At 39.1% G+C, this 19216-nt stretch overlaps 1 protein-coding gene across 4 annotated transcripts in view; it reads left to right on the forward strand.

Moving 5' to 3' along the window:
• LOC150081675 (LIM domain-binding protein 3-like) overlaps window positions 1-19216 on the forward strand; it is a 273752-nt gene that overhangs the window by 144458 nt on the left and 110078 nt on the right. For all 4 annotated transcript variants that reach the window (XM_090378805.1, XM_090378806.1, XM_090378803.1 and 1 more), the window contains exon 9: window positions 17932-18046. In XM_090378805.1, coding sequence (XP_090234931.1) covers window positions 17932-18046 — 115 coding nt within the window. The remainder of the gene's footprint in view (window positions 1-17931; window positions 18047-19216) is intronic.

Below are 19216 nucleotides of genomic sequence, written 5' to 3' on the forward strand. Positions count from 1 at the left end.
CTTTACTTATGTAAACTCTAGAAAGAAGGGGATGAATCAGATTGGTCCACTTAATATCGATGGTTCAACTGTTAATGATCCTGCTCAGGTAGCTAAAAAACTGAATGAGTATTTTGCATCTACATTTACACATGAAGAGGTATTCATGGAGCTGAATACTAGAGGTGTATTAAACTATGGTAGTGAGTTAAATGATTTTTTAATAATTGAGAGCAGAGTGGAGGAGAAATTGTTGTAGATATACATAAAAAAGGCATCTGGGGTGGATGAGATCTATCCAGTTATATTAAAGGAAGTAAAAGAAGCAAAGGAAGTAAGCAAACCCTTAGCCATAATTATGAGAGCTTTCTTGGACTAAGGGAAGGTACCCATGGTCTGGAGATGTGCATATGTGACCCTAATTCACAAAGGAGGATCAAATGGCGACAAGTAATTACAGACTTGTTAGTTTAACTTCTGTTCCGGGGAATTTAATGGAGGCACTTGTTAAAGAAGTACTGCAGGATCATCTAGACAACACTTTGGTTATAGTTCAAACACAGCATGGGGTTTGTTAAAGGAAAGTCTTGTCTAACCAATTTGATTGGATACTATGATGTGGTCACAAAGCAACTGGATGCAAAAAATAATTTTGATATCATATACTTGGATCCTAGGAAAGCTTTTGATACTGTTGCACATGGAAGACTACTGTACAAATTAGAGCATAGGGCATTAAGGTAAAAATACTGCTATGGATAAAGGAATGGTTGAGTGGGAGAAGACCGAGAGTGGTAATCAATGGACACTGCTCTTTGTGGTCTAATGTTATTAGCGGAGTCCTCCAGGTTTCAGTGTTGGGTCCATTGTTATTTTCTATATTTACTAATGATATTGATGAAGGTATATCAGGCTTAATGTCTAAGTTTGCAGAAGGTTGGTAGGGTTGTTAATGACAGTACGCTACTGCAAGAGGATCTAGAAATGTTGAGCAGATGGGCTGAGAGGTGGCAGCTGAGGTTTAACATTGACAATTGTAAGGTACTGCATATAGGTAGCAGTAACCCGAGAGTAACATTTCAAATGTGTAATACTACACTCAAGGTGGTAGAGAATGAAAAGGACCTGAAGGTAATTGTGCAGTCAGATATGAAGTTTTCTGAGCAATGCAGACAGTCTGAAAGGGTAGCTCATGGTGTCTTGTGAATGATATATATTGAATTTTTTGTAGCAGGGATAAGGATGTGATTCTTCCTTTGTATAAGGCAATGATTAGGCCACACCTTGAGGACTGTATACAGGTCTGGAGGCCTCATTTTAGAAAGGATGTAGAGCTGCTATAATGAGTACAGGAAAGGGCAACAAGATTAGTGAATGAAACAAAGGGTTGCTCTTACAAAGAAAGGCTTTAAGATTTGCAAATTACAGTGTCTGGTGACTTGGCACCTGTGAGGTGATATGATTAAGGCCTTGAATGGTTTGAGCAAGTTCAATACTGATGGGATTCTGTCTCTTGCCCAGATTAATTGCCTGAGTGGACATAAATTAAAATTGAGGAAAGACAGTTGTAGAATAGATGTGTGGAAGTTTGCATTTAACCAGCATGTGGCTGATTATTGGAACAAACTTCCATCTGTTGTTGTAGAAGTGGACAGCTTAAATAAATTCAAGGCAGAACTAGACAAACATTTGGAGCGAATGGATGGGTAAAATGGAAAGATTTTTTGCTGATGCTGTTTAAGTTTGCTTTCTTGCTCATATGCCTCTACTAATGCTAACTCATGACGTTTATCCATATTGACATCAAATTATTGTCTATGTGAATGCAGTGTACCTATATCTCTACCACAGAGTGGGTTCCCCCACTAGTGAGAGGAGTGACAGTGTTACTTTGCCAAGGAACCAGGTATCCCATGAATTCTGTCCTTACAGTGTATATGACATGTTATCTACATCACCATGTTAGAGAAGGTACTAGGGGCAAGAATATTATTATTACTCTGGACTTCATCACCTATGATTCAGGTGATATTATACAGTTGATAGTAGACTGCCTCCGTAGCCGAGTGGGCAGGAACGAGAGTGCAGTAGCACACGCTCTTTGAGTAGACCAGGGTTCAAGCCCCTGACTGCTGAATACGGTCGATCTGCCAACCTGCACTGGACCAGCGTGGCAGATTATGGTCCATTTCCCTCAGCATGAATTGTTGAGGAGGCTTCCATCCTGCAGTGGGTTGATAATGGCTGCACTTCACTTTTTTTTAGTACAAGAACACTTAGCAGAGAGTGATCATAGTGCTAAGATGGTTGATAGTGAGTGAGATCTCAGCTGGTAAAAATGAGAGCAGAGACTGAGACAATTTAAGATGTTTAACTGAGATAGCATGGGGAGGGAAAATGAAGACAAATATGGAAGAGATTTAAAGCTGAACATGATGGAAGCCACGAAAACAAACACACACACACACACACACACACACACACACACACACACACACACACATATATATAAATAGAAAGAAGAAATGTGTTTAATGTGATATAATAAACAGTATGGATGGATGTGAGAGTTTGAAATAAAACGTGAGATGTGGAAATTACATCTGTCTAAGGTCTTAATTTAAGAATGCATTGAAGAAAGAATGCAGTGTTCAGAAGGTAATCGAAAGGTAATTAGGATGAAAAAAGGAAATGAAATACAGAATAGGAAATTATTTCTAATTGTTGGATATGTTTTAATGTACAAGTGTTAAGATTTACATCACCATAAAAAGGCCAGAATTATAGAAATATGGAATTTGCCAGTCCTGAAGGAGAGGGATATTTTAAACAATAAAATACACAAACAAGTTAGTGTGAGGCATCATTTTAGTTTGTAGTAAATCACTGAAGTAGATGAAACATAATTTTTGTTACATCTCATATCGCAAACACCTTCACACACAAGTATGGTGATATAACAATATATGTAAAAAAACCTATGCTGTTTCATGTACTTCGTTGATTTACTATGAATTAAAATTATGCTTTGTACTAACTTGTTCATTTAGTTAAATTTCCTGTAGTCTGAGGCTTTGTCCTAAACCCTTTTTAATATGTTAAAAAACCTTTTTTTTTTTTTAGTACTTAAATACATTGATACAAAATTAATAGTTAATAAAAAAAAATTAAAAGATAGACCATAATAGCCAACATCTTCACGGGACTACAGCCATTATAAGCTATCTGATGTGTAGTGTTTTTAATATCTGTATCAATGTAGATGGTAGCGGTTCTAAAGTTGGGTAATTGGATAGGGAGGGTAGTCCAGATGGTATGTGAATGATAATAGATATTTATTGGATAATGATTATTATTTATCCAAATTCATAACAAATAAGTAAGAATGCATAATAATATATGCATATTTTCTTTTCCACACTTCCGACACTACATGTGTGGTGTCGGAAGTGTGGAACAGTAAAAAAAAAAAAAAAAAAAAAAAAAAACAGTAAAGGTAAGATAAAGGTATTGAAAACTATATTAAAGTGGTGGAAAAGTGGCAGTAAACTGATAAAGATACGAGGGGTGATCATTTAATTTGTGGACTGGTGCAAGATTTTGTTTAACATGCGAACTTTCCATAACTATCACTAGAGGCACTCTTCCTGAGTGCTACTGAGCAGGCTGTGTGCACATGCTAGTACTTGTTGAGCTAGTGTTGTGTGAAGAGGTTTTTTTTTTAGCAGTGTGTCGCTGACAATCATTTTGAAGCAAGTATCACGTTGGACATACAGATTGAACAGTGATATGCGAGTCGTTATTGTGTCATACGGGGCTTAAATGTATTGGAAACAGTTAGAAATGAATAAAGCATATGGTAACAAGCGTCTTGGTAGGACAGCCATATTTAAATGGCACAAGTGATTTGCTGAGCAAATCACAAAAGTCCAGGAAATCTTGGATGAAGATAGGTGAATTACACTTTGTGAATTAGCTGTTAGAATATCTCTTTCATATGGTAATGCTCACAATATTGTGAAAGATCTCCTGAAAATTGTGTGGAATCCATGCCCAATGGATTCCACACAATTTGACCAGAACAAAAAAAAGCAGAGAGTATGAGTAAGGAAGCATACTCTGAGGTTCTCAGAGTCAACTTTATCAAGCCATTCATTAGAAATGTCAAGGACTTTCCGGTATGAAGTGGTTTCTCCATCAAGACAGTGCCAGGCCCCATACAGCTGATATTGTACAGGTAGTGATCACTGCCAAAGGTGTCAAGGTTCTACTACATCCCCTGTTTTCACCGGATTTAGCCTTGTGTGATTTCTCCCTGTTTTCTTATCTGAAGAAGCTCTGAAAGGCAAACATTTCACACCTGACAATGCTTGCAGAGCCACAATGGAAGCACTTCAGCCATTTTGAAAAATGGCTTGCAAGAAGCATTTAATGCGTGGGTATGATAGTGGCAAAAGTGTGTAAAGTTCAAGGGAGAGTATTGTGAGGCAGAAGATTTAGATGATAATTGAGATAAGATCTTGCACCAGTCCACGAATTAAATGATCACCCCTCTCATATATACCTAGGTGTGCTGGGGATGATAAGACCCAGCCTCTTATAGGAGAGCCTTGGCATTGAAGTAATAATTTGGTAAGAAAAGTGTGGCTAGTAGTATATATGTGTAAAGTTATATGGAATGAATGGGGGAGGGGGGAACCAGACTTAGAGAATATGGAGGATAAATTGATATATAAAAGAAAGAGAATAATGAAAGAACAGAAAAGTAATAGCTGCTCATTCCAATAGAAGCAGTTCAAGAATTACTTCCCCCTCTGCCTGTGGCTAATTGTTAATATATTAGTCTCTGTGGATCCCCCCCCCCAAAGGTAGCAGTTTTCCAACCCATCTACCACTGCCTCAACATCATCAGCAAATATCCTTGCACTATTTCTATTTAATTGTGTCCCATCCCTGAAGCAGTCTCTCCTGTTAACAAGCATAAACTATGCTGGTTAAAATTCTACCTGTGAGCCTTGCACAATCTCTTCAGGGATTAAGAAGGCTCTTATCATATTGTCTGGGCAGAATTACAATTTCAAATTTAACCCGAACTTGCATCTTTTTTTCAAAATTGCCCTGTGTTTGTTAAGTACATCCACAGATCTCCTCTTAATCTCATTAGTGCCAATGGGTGCAACAATATCACCTTTTGTGCCCTTAAAAGATATCTGCTCTGCATCAACTTTTGCCATTGGTAGACACCCTGTTCCTATTCCATCTATCCTTTTTGCACAATATATTTCCCATTTCCCCTGACAGTCACTGGCAACAACTAGCTCCTGTGGGACCAGCCCATTCTGCCTTGGGTGGGTGCTTCCATAGCCAAGTGGGCAGGAGCAGCAGTGCGTAGCACACGCTTCTTGATTAGACCAGGGTTCAAACCCATGACCACCAAATACGGAGGATGTGGAAAGGTCAGAATGACCACCGCATATCCCCGGAGCAATATGGCCTTAGTTGCCAATGCTCCTAAAAAACACAACTGCCTTGGGTGTTGCTGTTGTGTTGCCTGATTCTCAAGTGCAAGCTCTGACGTTGAGATGGGCAACTAAAAGCCTAATGGGTGCCCTAATTTAAATCTTTTGAGGGCATCCACCCTGTTCTTAAAGTTCTCATAAAGGCCCATAACAATGCTGAGTTGGTTCCTAATAACTTCATACTCTCCATTGGACCCACACAAAGGCCTCATGTCCTGTTTCAGATAATCTGCAAACATCAAACAAGCAATACATTTCGTAAGGCCATGATTTGGAGGACAACTGCCCCCCCCTTCAGTTCTGCCCAAGCCACATCTCTCCCGCTATTTCAGAGTGAATGATTTAATCATGGCAGAATGAGGCCTTAACATAAGCAGGTTACAATAAAGCATCTTTCATGATGGTCCTATATTGACTTTTCTTAGGATTTCTTTAATTTGAGCAATAAATTTTTCTTTCTCTAGGTTTAAAAAAAAAAGTACCAGCATGAATGCAAATTTTTCTCTCCACTACACTAAAAAACATACTGTTGTGATGCAGATACACTGACTATTCCATATCAAAGGTGTGGGAAGCGTTGTATTTGTTCAAATAAATGATCATTCCTGAAAAGAGAAAACAATGTGTAATACCGAATTATTTTGCCTTGTTTAAAGGCCTTTTCTTTTACTAATTGTCCATTAGATAATTACTCAAATGAGTAATTATTCAGGACAGTTACCCATTTGAGCAGTCTGGTTCAGGTAGAATTGTAATTGTGGTGTGTCACTTTTTATCAACACTTGTATGGTCAGGTGCTCACTAAAGAGCAGGAATGGGTCACAGTCATCCAGCAATGGCGAACATGAGCATGCTTCCATGAATTTGCTTCATTTTGTATTCATCTTAATATTTAAATTTACAATTTAAGGTAACTTTTTGAATTGAAATAAGTTAAATATTAATTTGGAAGGGAATTGTATAAGTAGAGCAGTTCAGGAGTCTGGTTTTGTTCAGCCATGGAAGTAGGCAAAGTTTTTAAGTACTATGGAGCCAAGTACACTGAGTGATCACTGAATTATGACCACCTACCTAATACTTTGTAGGTTCTCCTTTTACCCTCAGTAGAGCAGCTATCTGATGTGGCATTGATTCAACAAGATGTCGGAAAAGCATTTGGGAGGTACAGCCAATCAAGCTGTGTGTAATGGAGGTGATTGGTGCATCCAGATGCCTGATATGCCTTTCATTAGTGTCCTACTAGTGCCTCTGATATGCCTTTCATTAGTGTCCTACTAGTGCTCTATGGGTATGTATGTAAATAAGTGAGATATCAGGCAAGTTTGGATGCCAATCAATATGCTGGAAGTCAGAACTGTGTTCCTCAAACCATTCCTGCACATCAAGTGCCTGATGGCTCGGCACATTGTCATCTTGGAAGATACCATTGCCAATCGGGGGAAAAGGGTAACACAGTGGGGTGTACACAGTCAGCAAGCAGTTGACGATAGAGGAGGCCACTGATACGTTGTTCCACATGCACCAGGAGTCCAAGTTCCTGCTAGTTAAACATGCTCCACACCATACAACTGCCTCCATTGGCCTGCACTTTTGATACCATGCATGATGGATGAAGAGCCTCATGTTGTTGAAGAGCCTCATGAAGAGCCAAATCCGTACACAACCATCCGTGGTGTTGAGTAAATAACGTGACTCATCCAACCAGCACACCTTCTTCCCATCTTCTAATGTCCAACTTACATGCTCTTTGCACTAGGTGAGTCTTTTATGCCGATGAACCTTGGTTAGGAGAGGAAGCTGTAGGGGTCATCTGCTGGTATAGCCCATATGTGCGAGCATGTGATGCATAGTCATGCCAGATATTGTTCCGGGTTGGCCCTTGTTGTATTGGGTAGTCAACTCTACAACAGTGCTGTGCCTGTTTGCCTGTACGAGTCATGAGACCCAGTGCTCACCTCTAACATCAACCTTTTGCTGAACTTAGAAGTTTTGCTGTCGGGTCGTTGTTTGACTATTTTGATGCCAGTCCTGGTACACTTTAACTACGGTGACTCTCGAACACCCCACCAGTTCAGCCATTTGGGAAATCAAGGCACCAGCTCGTCAAGCACCCACAATCTGTCCTTTTTCAAAGTACGATAAATCTTTCCTTTTACCCATCAGGCTCGGAATTTTATTACTTACTGAACAACTGACACTTTATCTATTCTACGTAGGTTGACTAACTCCACACTCTCGTACCTCATGTGGTCAACGGGTCGCATTCAGTTTTCATAGGAGTGGTCATAATTCAGTGATCACTCAGAGTATAATTATTGAATATCAATTTTCCCTTGTGTAATTCTTTAGATGTATAATTAATGCTGCAGTTTTGTTTAATACATAATACTTAATGGTTATATTAGCTGATGTATATATTTGACTCTGTACTATGTTCCTAGTTTTTGAAAGGATTTTTGGACAATGCTAATAAAAGGACACTATATGAGGTTAGATGAAAAAGTTTGGGGGGGCTAAACTAAATTTTGGCAAATGATGAAACTTACTGACATTTAAGATGGATCAGTGTGCAATTTCAAGTAAACTACTTCTTTCCTAATTCACTGATTCCAACTCTTCTGCAACTTCTGGAAACACTTGTGACAGGTTTCTTTTTAAATTTTTAATAATTCCTGTGTTCTGAATGAGAGCCTTAGTCATTGCGAATCCGTGACCTTTAAAGGGGACTTAAAATGGGGGAGAAGAATCACAGAAGCTAAGCCTAGTGAGTATGGCAGGTAAGAAACCACAATGATGAAATGCTTTGCAAAAAAATTGAATGTGAAGTGCTAAGCATATATGGATATTGTCATAATGCAAACACTAATTCTCTGAAGCCCTCTTTTCTGGCCATTGCTCTCCAAACAGCATTACACAATCACTGTAGAATTACATTTTAGTATTCCTAGTTCACTGTTTGACCATGCAGGAAAAACTTATAATGAACAAGTACCCTGTAAGTCAAAAAATTATGATAAACATAATTTGATAAGCACATTTGATTGACATTTTCATTTTTTTTTTTTTTTTTTTTTTTTTTTTTTGGACCTTAGAGAAGATTGAGCTTTTGTTTCTAGGTCATAGTCATACATCCATGGTTCAGCACCAGTAATGATAGAAGAAACAAAGTGTGGGTCAGCATGTTGAAAAAGATCCTAACATGCAAAAATTTGAAAAATTTGCATTCCCACAAGAAATGCCAATTTCATTAGCAACTTCATGGATAGTTAAATATTGATCAATTGAATCAATGGTTTTTGAAATTTGAAGGTGGCAAACAAGCAACAATTGTGTTTGAAGCAAAATCATTGAATGACACATAGTATCTTCTTCTTGGAAACTGTTTTTAACATTTCTGTTGCACTTTTCCTTAATTTGAAAAAAAAATTTATACAAATTCACTGCTCAGTGAAATCACTCATTTTAAAATGCAGTGAAACACAATGCTTTCTATCGATCCATGCTAATTCAGGCTGACTGTAGATTCGTGCATTACTATGTCTAGTTGCATCATCAAATGTGTTGCAACAAGTCACTTTAATGCCACAATTTCAACATAGTCAGTCCCTGAGCTTTTTAGGTCACACATCATATACCTTCTGTCAAAAGAGACAAAGTATGTCTCTTCAGGATTGTGGATTAATCTGTCAGTGTTTTGAGCTTAGTTTAGAAAATTTCACTTTTTGAATGTACTTAGCTGGCAGGGGGAATCAAGTTAGTTTCAACAACCAATGGATTAGTTTCAGCTAATCCAAGTACATACTTGCCAATTCTTTCAACTTAGTTGGAAGTTTTCCAATAATCTGATGTTTTCTGATAAATTCAGTTTTATTCCAATTTTTAGTGAAGTTTTTTTTTTTTTTTTTCAAATACCTTTAGCATTTCGATTATGAACTTGCCATATTTAATGGTATATGCTTAAAAATAATTAACATTGGGTATTATTTTTTTTTGCATGAAACTGACATTTTCAGTTTGTTCAAAACTATTTTTGACTAGTGCTATTGGATGACGAGTTGTTTCTCCAAATACAATTATATATAAGGTTAAATATAATTCATTTTGTAGTTTGCAATCTATTAATCCTATATTTTGCAACCAGCAGATTTTTGATCTGCTATGGCTTTCTAAAATCATATTAGAACATATGCTAGCTGTCAAACTAAATTCTCAGTTTTACTAACTTATCGACAGCAGGAATGTGATTTTTGGTTCATATTTCTAAACTTCAGACTTTGGTGAAAGCGAAAGTAGTTTTCATCCCATACATTTACTTTATATGGAAATAAATATTTATTAATATTAGGTTTTAATAACCATTAAGTTTTTATTAATCTTCCTATTAGTTAACCTTTATTGCTTTGTCAATTCAGGGAGGCTATCATTCCTAGGCAATATATGCAGGCGCCTCCGTAGCCAGGTGGGAAGGAGCAGCAGTGCGTAGCACACGCTTCTTGATTAGACCGGGGTTCGAGCCCGTCACCACCAAATATGGAGAATGCGGAAAGGTCATGGAATGACCACCGTATATCCCGGAGCAATATGGCCTTAGTTGCTAATGCTCCTAAAAACCAAACAACAACAACAACAGCAATATATGCATTGCACTGAAAATTAAAAATCTGCAAAAAAACGTTTCATTGATGGCTATAGCTGAACAATCATTTTTGCCTCTTTAATTACATATTGTGTAGTTGTTTAATAGTAGTAGTAACTAAAACAGGCGGCATATAGAGCATTTAAGGTAATTTAATATTGCTGAGGAGAAATCCGTTCAGATTTCTCCTCAGCAGTGTTAACTCACAAGAGCCATTTGGCTCGCAACACAAAACCTGCAACATATCCACTCTGACCATATTATAATCCAAATCTTCTCCAAAGTGTTAAAGTCAAAAATTCTTTATGCCTCCCCTGCCTGGGCTGGTGTCACCAACACAAATTTCAAAAATATCTCTTCTCTTGAATACTGGTTTCTTAAATGGACGTTTTTTAAAGTTCAGCTATGAACCTGTTTCTTTTCAGTCCTTCATGGCTGACTGTCTGAACTACTCTGGTTTTTTCACTTTCAATATTGCACAACAGCCTATCAGTCTTTGCAAAATTGTATAACTCTGCCATCGACCGCCCAGGAATTTGGGAAGTCATGGCTTGGAGAATTCCTAGAAAAGCTGCAAAATCCAAGCCCACACTGGCCCCTTTACTAACCAGACTCTGTTTGACCGAAAAGTGCTCTCCCTTCAACACTTTTTTTTTTTATTAACATACTGAATTTAGACACTGTCTTATTAGCTCAAAACAAATCTCGCCATACGTTCTGTACTTGCAATGAGAACATTGGCAGAATTTTCGTGATTGTGTGTTAATTATATGTTAACTTTTATGTGTTAGAATTTGCATTTGTCATTTAATATCATTGTATGTACTTTACTCTTATTATGTATGCCATTAATGTACTTGTCCTCACTTTTGTTGTATTATATTCTTACACATGTTCTCTTTACCTGTAAGCTCCTATAGTTGTTTCATTAGCTATCCCAGGCAAAGCTTGTCAGTGTCATTTGAGAAGCTAATAAATGGTATTTATTATTATTGCCACTTGATGGTAAAGAGCTCAGCACTGTTCTTTATGGATAAATTCTGATATTTTTGTACTGTGTACTATGACTCCATATTATCAGTAAAGCCCATCTTAATGTACACTGAAAGGACCGAATTTGTGGGGTTCCTGGGCAACGTGACGCTGTCACCCCTCTCAATAGTGGACAAACCCACCCCTTGGCAGGTATATAGGTACACTGCATCACTGTATTCACGTAGATGGTAATTTGATGTCAGTATGGATAAACTTTGTGAGCTGACCAACTTTGAAAGAGGGATGATAGTGGGTGCCCAACACCCACTATCATCCCTCAAACCGCCAACTGGATAGTGACCGTGGCACAAATCACCACAGACTTCGATGAGTGAGGTGCCAGAAACGTCTCCACCAAGACCATCAGGCGATCATTAATCGCAATAAGTTATGGGAGCCACTGACCCAGCAGAGTCCCATTGCTAGCACCAGGACACAGGACTTTATGCCTCAACTGGGTGAAACAGCATCAGCACTGGACCTTGGAAGATTGGAGACTGGTCTCCTGGTTCAATGATTCCCTTTCCAGTTATTTCGAGTGGATGGGAGGGTGCTTATCTAGCAGAAACCGCACAAAGCTATGCACCCATGTCAACAAGGAACTGTTCAGGCAGATGGATTGTCAGTAATGGTCTGGGGTGTGTTCAATTGGCACATATTGTTACCTCTGGTATGTCTAAATGCATCTCTGAATGGTCCAGGTTATGTCCATCCTTGCAGACCATCTACATCCCTTTGTGGTCATCGTGTATCCACAGGGCAAAAGTGTAAAGTGTATTTAGTGTCTAACGGCACCAGGGGTTTCTCCCATCTCCGCGTTGCTTTCATTGTAGGTGTACCAGTTCACTGGGAAGGCCAGAGATTTAAAAGTGTATGGATATTGTACATGTGTAGTGTTGTGCTCTGTTGTTCATCTGGCCGTTTAGCCGCTGGACCCCTACTGAGGCCCAACGTTGCCCACACTTGGCTCCGTGGAGGCAGACCAGTTACACCAGTATTTTTAGATAAGTACTCTAGTAGGTCCTGCCACCTAATTTCCTGAGATTTCAGTGGCTAGGACCTATATATATATATATATATATAGGTCCTATATATATATATATATATATATATATATATATATATATATATATATAAAAAAGGGGGGGAGGAGAGGAATAAACGCTTGAATATAATTAGGCCGAAAGAGGTTGCAAGTGTGTCGAGTTTGGCATTTAAAATTTTACGTTTTGTGGGGCATTCGCTTTTCGCTGGCAATATAGGTAGAGTAGGGGGGAGAGACGGAAGGCTGGGGGGAAAAAGACAGAAATATGGGATCAATAGGGAAGGCGACCCCAGGTATATCAGTGGGGCGTGCCCTTGCCCCACCAGAGGGAAAAGAGGGGGTGGTGGGGTGGGGAGGGGGCAGAAAGACCTTCCCCCCACCCCCACCAGGGATAGGGAGAGAAAGTGGGCTGGGCAAGGGAGCCCTGCCCAGTTCGCCATAGCGGCAATTTGCAGTGCCCTCCAGCAAGTGTAGTCTGATGATAACTCCTTGGTCCTTTTCTAGGTGTGTGGGTTCATCCTGGGAGCGATGACATCATGGCTGGAGCTTCTCCCATTGGTTCCTAGGTCGATGCCGTTTGATTTATTCTGCTGCATATTACACCGTTTGTCCTTAGTATTTTGCTATCCTTTCCTCTGTGTTGATGTTTTATCAGTTTGCCTTTATTTATTATTTGTGGTCACCTATTCGTTGTGAATGGCTATTTCTGTTCGTTGTCTATTGAAGACGTCAAGTGCAAATCGGCTGAGGGCTTTGTATTCATCTTCTGAATCCAGTAGATGGTACTCTTGGTTTTTCGGCAAGTATTGAATCTCAGTTATAAGTCTACTTCTGTGTTCTTCGTAGCATTCACACTCGTGCATAATATGCTACCAGGTTTCAGGTTCTCCACAAGTGCATGTGGTCTCTTCTATTATTCCGAGTGCGTTCAGTTTTGCTTTAAATGGGCCATGGCCCATCAGGAGGAAGGTTGTATTTAGCCCAGGATAGAACCACGAGGGGGCTTTTGGGTACATTTTTGCGACTATCGGTATGAAGCTTCTTGTAACTTGACTCTTTGGTGACATCTCCCATCTGTGCTGCCAAATCTTCAACATGTGAGCCACTATTCGTTGTTTCTCTGCCGTCCAGCTGTTGGTTGGGTCCAAGGTAAAGTCATAGATGGAGGCAGGTATATCCTTGGACAGTAAATACATGAGTCCACATCTAGTCACCTCGAGGTCCAGCAGAAGAGCTCCTGCCAGGACCTTCAGAGTGTGGGTGCTCACCGTTTTGCATGCCCTAGTATGCAAAACGGTGAGTTTTGCATACTAGGGCATGCAAAACGGTGACTTCGGTTCCGGCCTTCCTGAACCAGATTGGTGATCCGTAGGTGATCGCTGGGATGAATATTGTTTTATAATACAGAGACAGGGTCTTCTTGTTTAGTCCCCAGTCCCTGCGAGATACTCTTGCTACATGTGCTGCATAGTTCCTTAGTCACCTCTCAAGTAGGTGAGGTGAGGTGTAAAGGACAGGTTTCCATCCAGGATAATACCTAGATAATTTATTTGCTTTGCTAGTTTAACGGTGGATCCCGCTATCTTTATTTGCGGTGGTCGTCTGATATTTAGAGAGCCTTTTAGTAATACTGAGTTTGCCTTGGTTGGTGAAATCATTAACATATGTGTTTTTGCCCAATTCTGTAAGGTTTGTAGTGCTTGGTTTGCCTGTGTTTCAAGTCCCGTTCTGGAGTCCGCTTCCACCATTAAAATGAGATCATCAGCAAAGGCCTGACTGGCCACATTTTCCCGCTATCTTTATTTGCGGTGGTCGTCTGATATTTAGAGAGCCTTTTAGTAATACTGAGTTTGCCTTGGTTGGTGAAATCATTAACATATGTGTTTTTGCCCAATTCTGTAAGGTTTGTAGTGCTTGGTTTGCCTGTGTTTCAAGTCCCGTTCTGGAGTCCGCTTCCACCATTAAAATGAGATCATCAGCAAAGGCCTGACTGGCCACATTTTCCAGGTCCAGAGCCAAGAAGTCATCAAAAACCATGTTCCCCATTAGTGGCCCCAGGACAGATCCCTGTGGGCAGCCCCTTCGGACGCTTTTAACAACTCTTTGGAAAGTTGTGACGACCTCAATTTTCCTATCCGATAGATATGCCTGGACACCGTTATACAAGTTTACTGGGAGTGCTGCTTTCCGGAGTCTACTAAGGACGCTGGGCCACCAGACCGTGTCGAAGGCCCCAGCAAAATCCACTGCTATTACCAGAAAATACTTCTTGTTACTTTGGGTTGCCTTGGTTATGAGGTTTTGGACTGCTTCAATGGTCGAGAAGCCCGGTTTGAATCCATATTGCCCGGGTGATTCCAGGTTGGCAGTTTTATAATGGTTCATGATCCTTTTGTGGAGCAGCTTTTCATAGAGTTTGCTTAGGGTAGAGAGTAGGGCTATGGGGCGATATGAGACCGGTTGTTCCGGAGGTTTTGTTGGGTTTTTTAAGATAAGTTTTAGGTGTGCAGTCTTCCAACTTGTCCGGAATTTCCCAGTTTCCAGGCATCGGTTGAGGAGATTAAGTATCAGGTTCGGTATATATTCCACGGCTTTTTTGACCACATCTGGTTCTATGAGATCCGGGCCGGGACATTTCCTGTTGCAAGGCCGCACCCTGTAATTCATCGACTGTGAAGGGCAGTTCTATTTCTTGGGTTCTATACGTTTGGTTTGCCTGGCATATTACCTTTCCTTGTTCATTAAGGATATCTGGTGGTTCATGGATGATAGCACTAAGGATATTGGTAATAGATTCCTCCCACGTTTTAGTCAGGCTTCCATTGGACATCCTCGTTACAGTGGATGCTTCTCCCCTGAGGAGCTTGTTTGTGGTGATTTTATACACTACACCCCAGGGGTTCTCGTTCCCTGTCTTGGAGACCAGGTTTTCCCAAGAGGCTCGCTTGTTCTTTTTAATTTTTTCTGTATGGGTGTTTCGCACCTCTTTGTATTGTTGTCGTAGTACTGCTACCTCTGTTGGTATCCACAGGGCAATGAACTCTTCCAACAGGACAATGCACCTCCCACAGAGCTATGGTGACTAGAACATGGTTCCAAGAACATTCTGCAGATTTTACCACCATGGAATGGCCTCCCTGTTCATCAGACGTTGAACCCTGTTGAGCATCTTTGGGATACTGTGGAAAGGTCTGTTCAAGCTTTGGATCCTCCACCTAGGATTGTGTTGAAATTATGGACAGCAGTGCAGCAAGCATGGATGGAAATACCTGTGGAAGTCTTTCGTGAACTATTGGACTCGATGCCTCACTGTGTGATTGCCCTTATCCAGGCAAAAGGTGGGCCTATCCATTACTAGGTAGATATCCCATGATTCCTGTCCACTCAGTATATTTTGTTCTTTGGAGCAACTATTTTTTTTTTTTTTTTTTTTTTTTTTGTATTAGTTTTTTTTTTTTTTTTTTTTGTATTGATTTTAGGGCAGTTGATGCTCTGATGGTCATTGGAACACTTTTCCATAGTCAGGAAAGTTGTTTTATATCAATCATTGAAAATAGAAAGAAAGAAAAGAAAGTCTAAATCCTTTACTTTTAATTCCTGTGTGCAGAGCATCTTTCACCATTGGTGAAAATATCCATGTGGCATTTGTGCTTTTTGTTAATTTTTTACTTTTCATTGTTTTAATTTTTTAAGTGGAACATTACCAAAATCATTTCATATGTTATTGTTTCAGCAGCTTCACTGACAGTCATCCAAGGGGGTAAGAGAATAAATATGAATAAAATAATAAAGTTAATGAAAAATAAGTAAATCCAATTGGGTTTACTTATTTTTTTTGCTTGGAGTTTGCAATTTCAATTCTTGAATTTTACCGTTTGTTTCGATAATTCATGCTCGGTTAGATTTATTGTCAAAAAACCAGTATCTGTCAGGTTGTGAGATTACTGCATTTCACATTGCACCTGTCCTATGTAATTGAACAGAAAGGAAAAACATTAAAATAATCAAAATGATAAATTAATGAATCAATTCATGTAGACATGTAATTTATCTGCTGCAGTATATGATATTTCAGTAAAGGGGAAACACATTTCACCATAATGATGCAAGCAAGCTTATGCAGCATCAGCCAAAAAAAAAAAAAAAAACTCCCATTTCACCCCTCCATTCGTTCCAAATACCTGTCCAGCCCAGCCTTAAATTTATTTAGGCTATCAACTGCCACAACAAAGGATGGAAGTCTGTTCCACCAACCAACCACCCACTGGCTAAAGGCAAACTTGCACACACACATCTATCCTACAACCATCTTTCCTCAATTTGGATTTATGCCCTCTCAGGTGATTATTCTGAGCAAGAGGAAGAATCCCATCAGCATTGAGCACATGCTCAAACCATTCAAGGCTTTATACACCTCAATCAGATCACCTCGCAGGTGCATAGTCTCCAAACACTGTAATTTGCAAAACTTAAGCCTCTCTTCGTAAGAGCAACCCTTCGTTCCATTCACTAATCTTGTTGCCCTTCTCTGTACTTGTTCCAAGAGCTCTACATCCTTCTTAAAATGAGCCCTCCAGACCTGTATACAGTACTCAAGGTGTGGCCTGACCATTGCCTTATACAAGGAGATAATCACCTCCTTATCCCTGCTAGAAAAAGTCCTGTATATATCATTGACAAGACACCATGAGCTACTCTTGCAGACCATCTGCACTGCTCAGAAAACTTCATATCTGCCTGCACAACCACCCCTAGGTCCCTTTCATTCTCTACCACTGTCAGTGTAGTACCACAGAGTTGATACGTTGCTCTGGGGTTGCTGCTTCCCATATGTAGTACTTTACATTTGTCAATGTTAAACTTCATTTGCCACCTCTCATTCCCTCTGCTCAACTTTTGTAGATCCTGTTTCAGCAGCATACTGTCATTAGTGTCCTTAACAACCCTGCCAACCTTCATATTGTCTGCAAACTTGGACATTAAGCTTGATGTACCATCATGAATATCATTTATAAATACAGAAAACAACAGAGGACCCAACAGTGAACCCTGAGGGACTCCACTAATAACATTAGTCCATGATGAGCAGTGACCATTGATTACCACTCTCTGTCTTCTCTCACTCAACCATCCCTTTATCCATAGCAGCAATTTGCCTCTCATGCCACACTGCTCCAATTTGTTCAGCAGTCTTCCATGTGCAACAGTATCAAAAGCCTTTCTAAGATCCAAATATATGAAATCAAAGTTATTCTCTGCATCCAGTTCTTTTGTGACCACATCATAGTATCTAATCAAATTGGTCAGGCAAGACTTTCCCTTAACAAAACCATGCTGTCTGAGCTATAACTGAAGTTTTGTCTAGATGATCCTGCAGTGCTTCTTTTACCAGTGCCTCCGTTAATATGCTTGACTTAATTTCCATTCATTTGGAAGAAAAGGCTGAGTATGCCATTTAGAGAGTAATATGCTGTTCTTGTGCATTCCGGCTTTGTTCAGTCTTGAAATATTCAAGTACTTTTTCTTTTTTTTTTTTTTTTTTTTGCTACTCTCCAAAATATTTTAAAACTATTAACATAGTGCAGTGTTAAAAAATGGATATTTATTCCGTTTGACTAGGCTTATATTGTCTATAACACAAAAGCATGTATAAATTTAACTATATTTATTTGAGCATATATATAATTGATTCGTAGTCAATTGTACATCTGACTTAGGACACAAGAGACTTCAGTAGTTCCTAGTCCCCCTCCTGCCACTGGTGTACCAACTGTTCCTCAAACTCCAACATCAGCATCTGCATATGGAAGTATCTCACCAGTTCCTTTCCATGTAAGTATCCATAGCAAACTAAGTTGCTTTTTTTAATGTAGCAAAACAACTTTTTTTTTTTCTCTCTTTTTGCAGTAAGAATAAACACATGACAGCATGTATTTATATTTTATAATATAAAGTTACAGTAGAATGTAAAAATTCAGGCACTTTTTCAATAAAAATATTTCTCTGAGGGTAGTCAACCATATGAGGGTAGAGGGCAAATAGGCTAACCAGACTTAAAAAGAACCGCAGGTACCATATTTATGCATTATGTTCCATTAATCATTTCCAAACATCAGTTTTTTTCTCTTTTACATATATCCTAGACTGTATCTGAGTGTTATGTATTTGCAATGTAAAATCATTATTGTGAGACATTCATTACTAGCTTATGGTATAGAATTTAATAATACAGTAGTGTATATTTAGTTCTGAAGGCAATTTGATTACTGAAATTATGCTGTACTATTTAACTTCCTATTAAAAAATATTGGACACTTGAAACACCCATACCAGAGGCAGCATTTTAACCCACGACCTTTATTTCTTTGGTGTGTACATTACCCACTGGACAATCCAATGTCTTAATGTTGGAGACTGTAATTCTGTGGAGATTATAGGAATCAGTGCAACTGTATTATCTAACAAAAATAATGAATTGCTTCCAAATTCTTAGGCTGTATCATAACCTTCAATAGAATGGAATTTTCAAAAATCTGGCATGTGCTGGTCCTGATGATGCTGGATTCAAGGTTCTACTATATTATATTCACTTCATATGGGATTGTTGTTGTTATTTGGTTTTTAGGAGCATTAGCAACTAAGGCCATATTGCTCCGGGGATATGCGGTGGTCATTCCCTGACCTTTCCACATTCTCCGTATTTGGTGGGCATGGGCTCGAACCCCGGTCTAATCAAGAAGCATGTGCTGCTCCTGCCCACCTGGCTACAGAGGCACCTTCATATGGGAAAACATTTTTGTATTCAGTTAATATTTCATATAATAAAATATCTGTAATATAGATGTACAACTCTTTTCCAATAATTCCTTATTGTAAAATATTGCATTATAATCAGTGCTCAGATTAGAAATAATTAACCATCTAGCAGACGCATAAAAAAACTGGGAAATACATTTCAATATTCTTTGAAGCACCTATATGTAGAATGTAGCGTTGACTCTC

This window comes from Mastigoproctus giganteus, chromosome 8 (assembly GCF_048544385.1).
Source record: "Mastigoproctus giganteus isolate SK-2022 chromosome 8, ASM4854438v1, whole genome shotgun sequence".
Taxonomy (NCBI): domain Eukaryota; kingdom Metazoa; phylum Arthropoda; class Arachnida; order Uropygi; family Thelyphonidae; genus Mastigoproctus; species Mastigoproctus giganteus.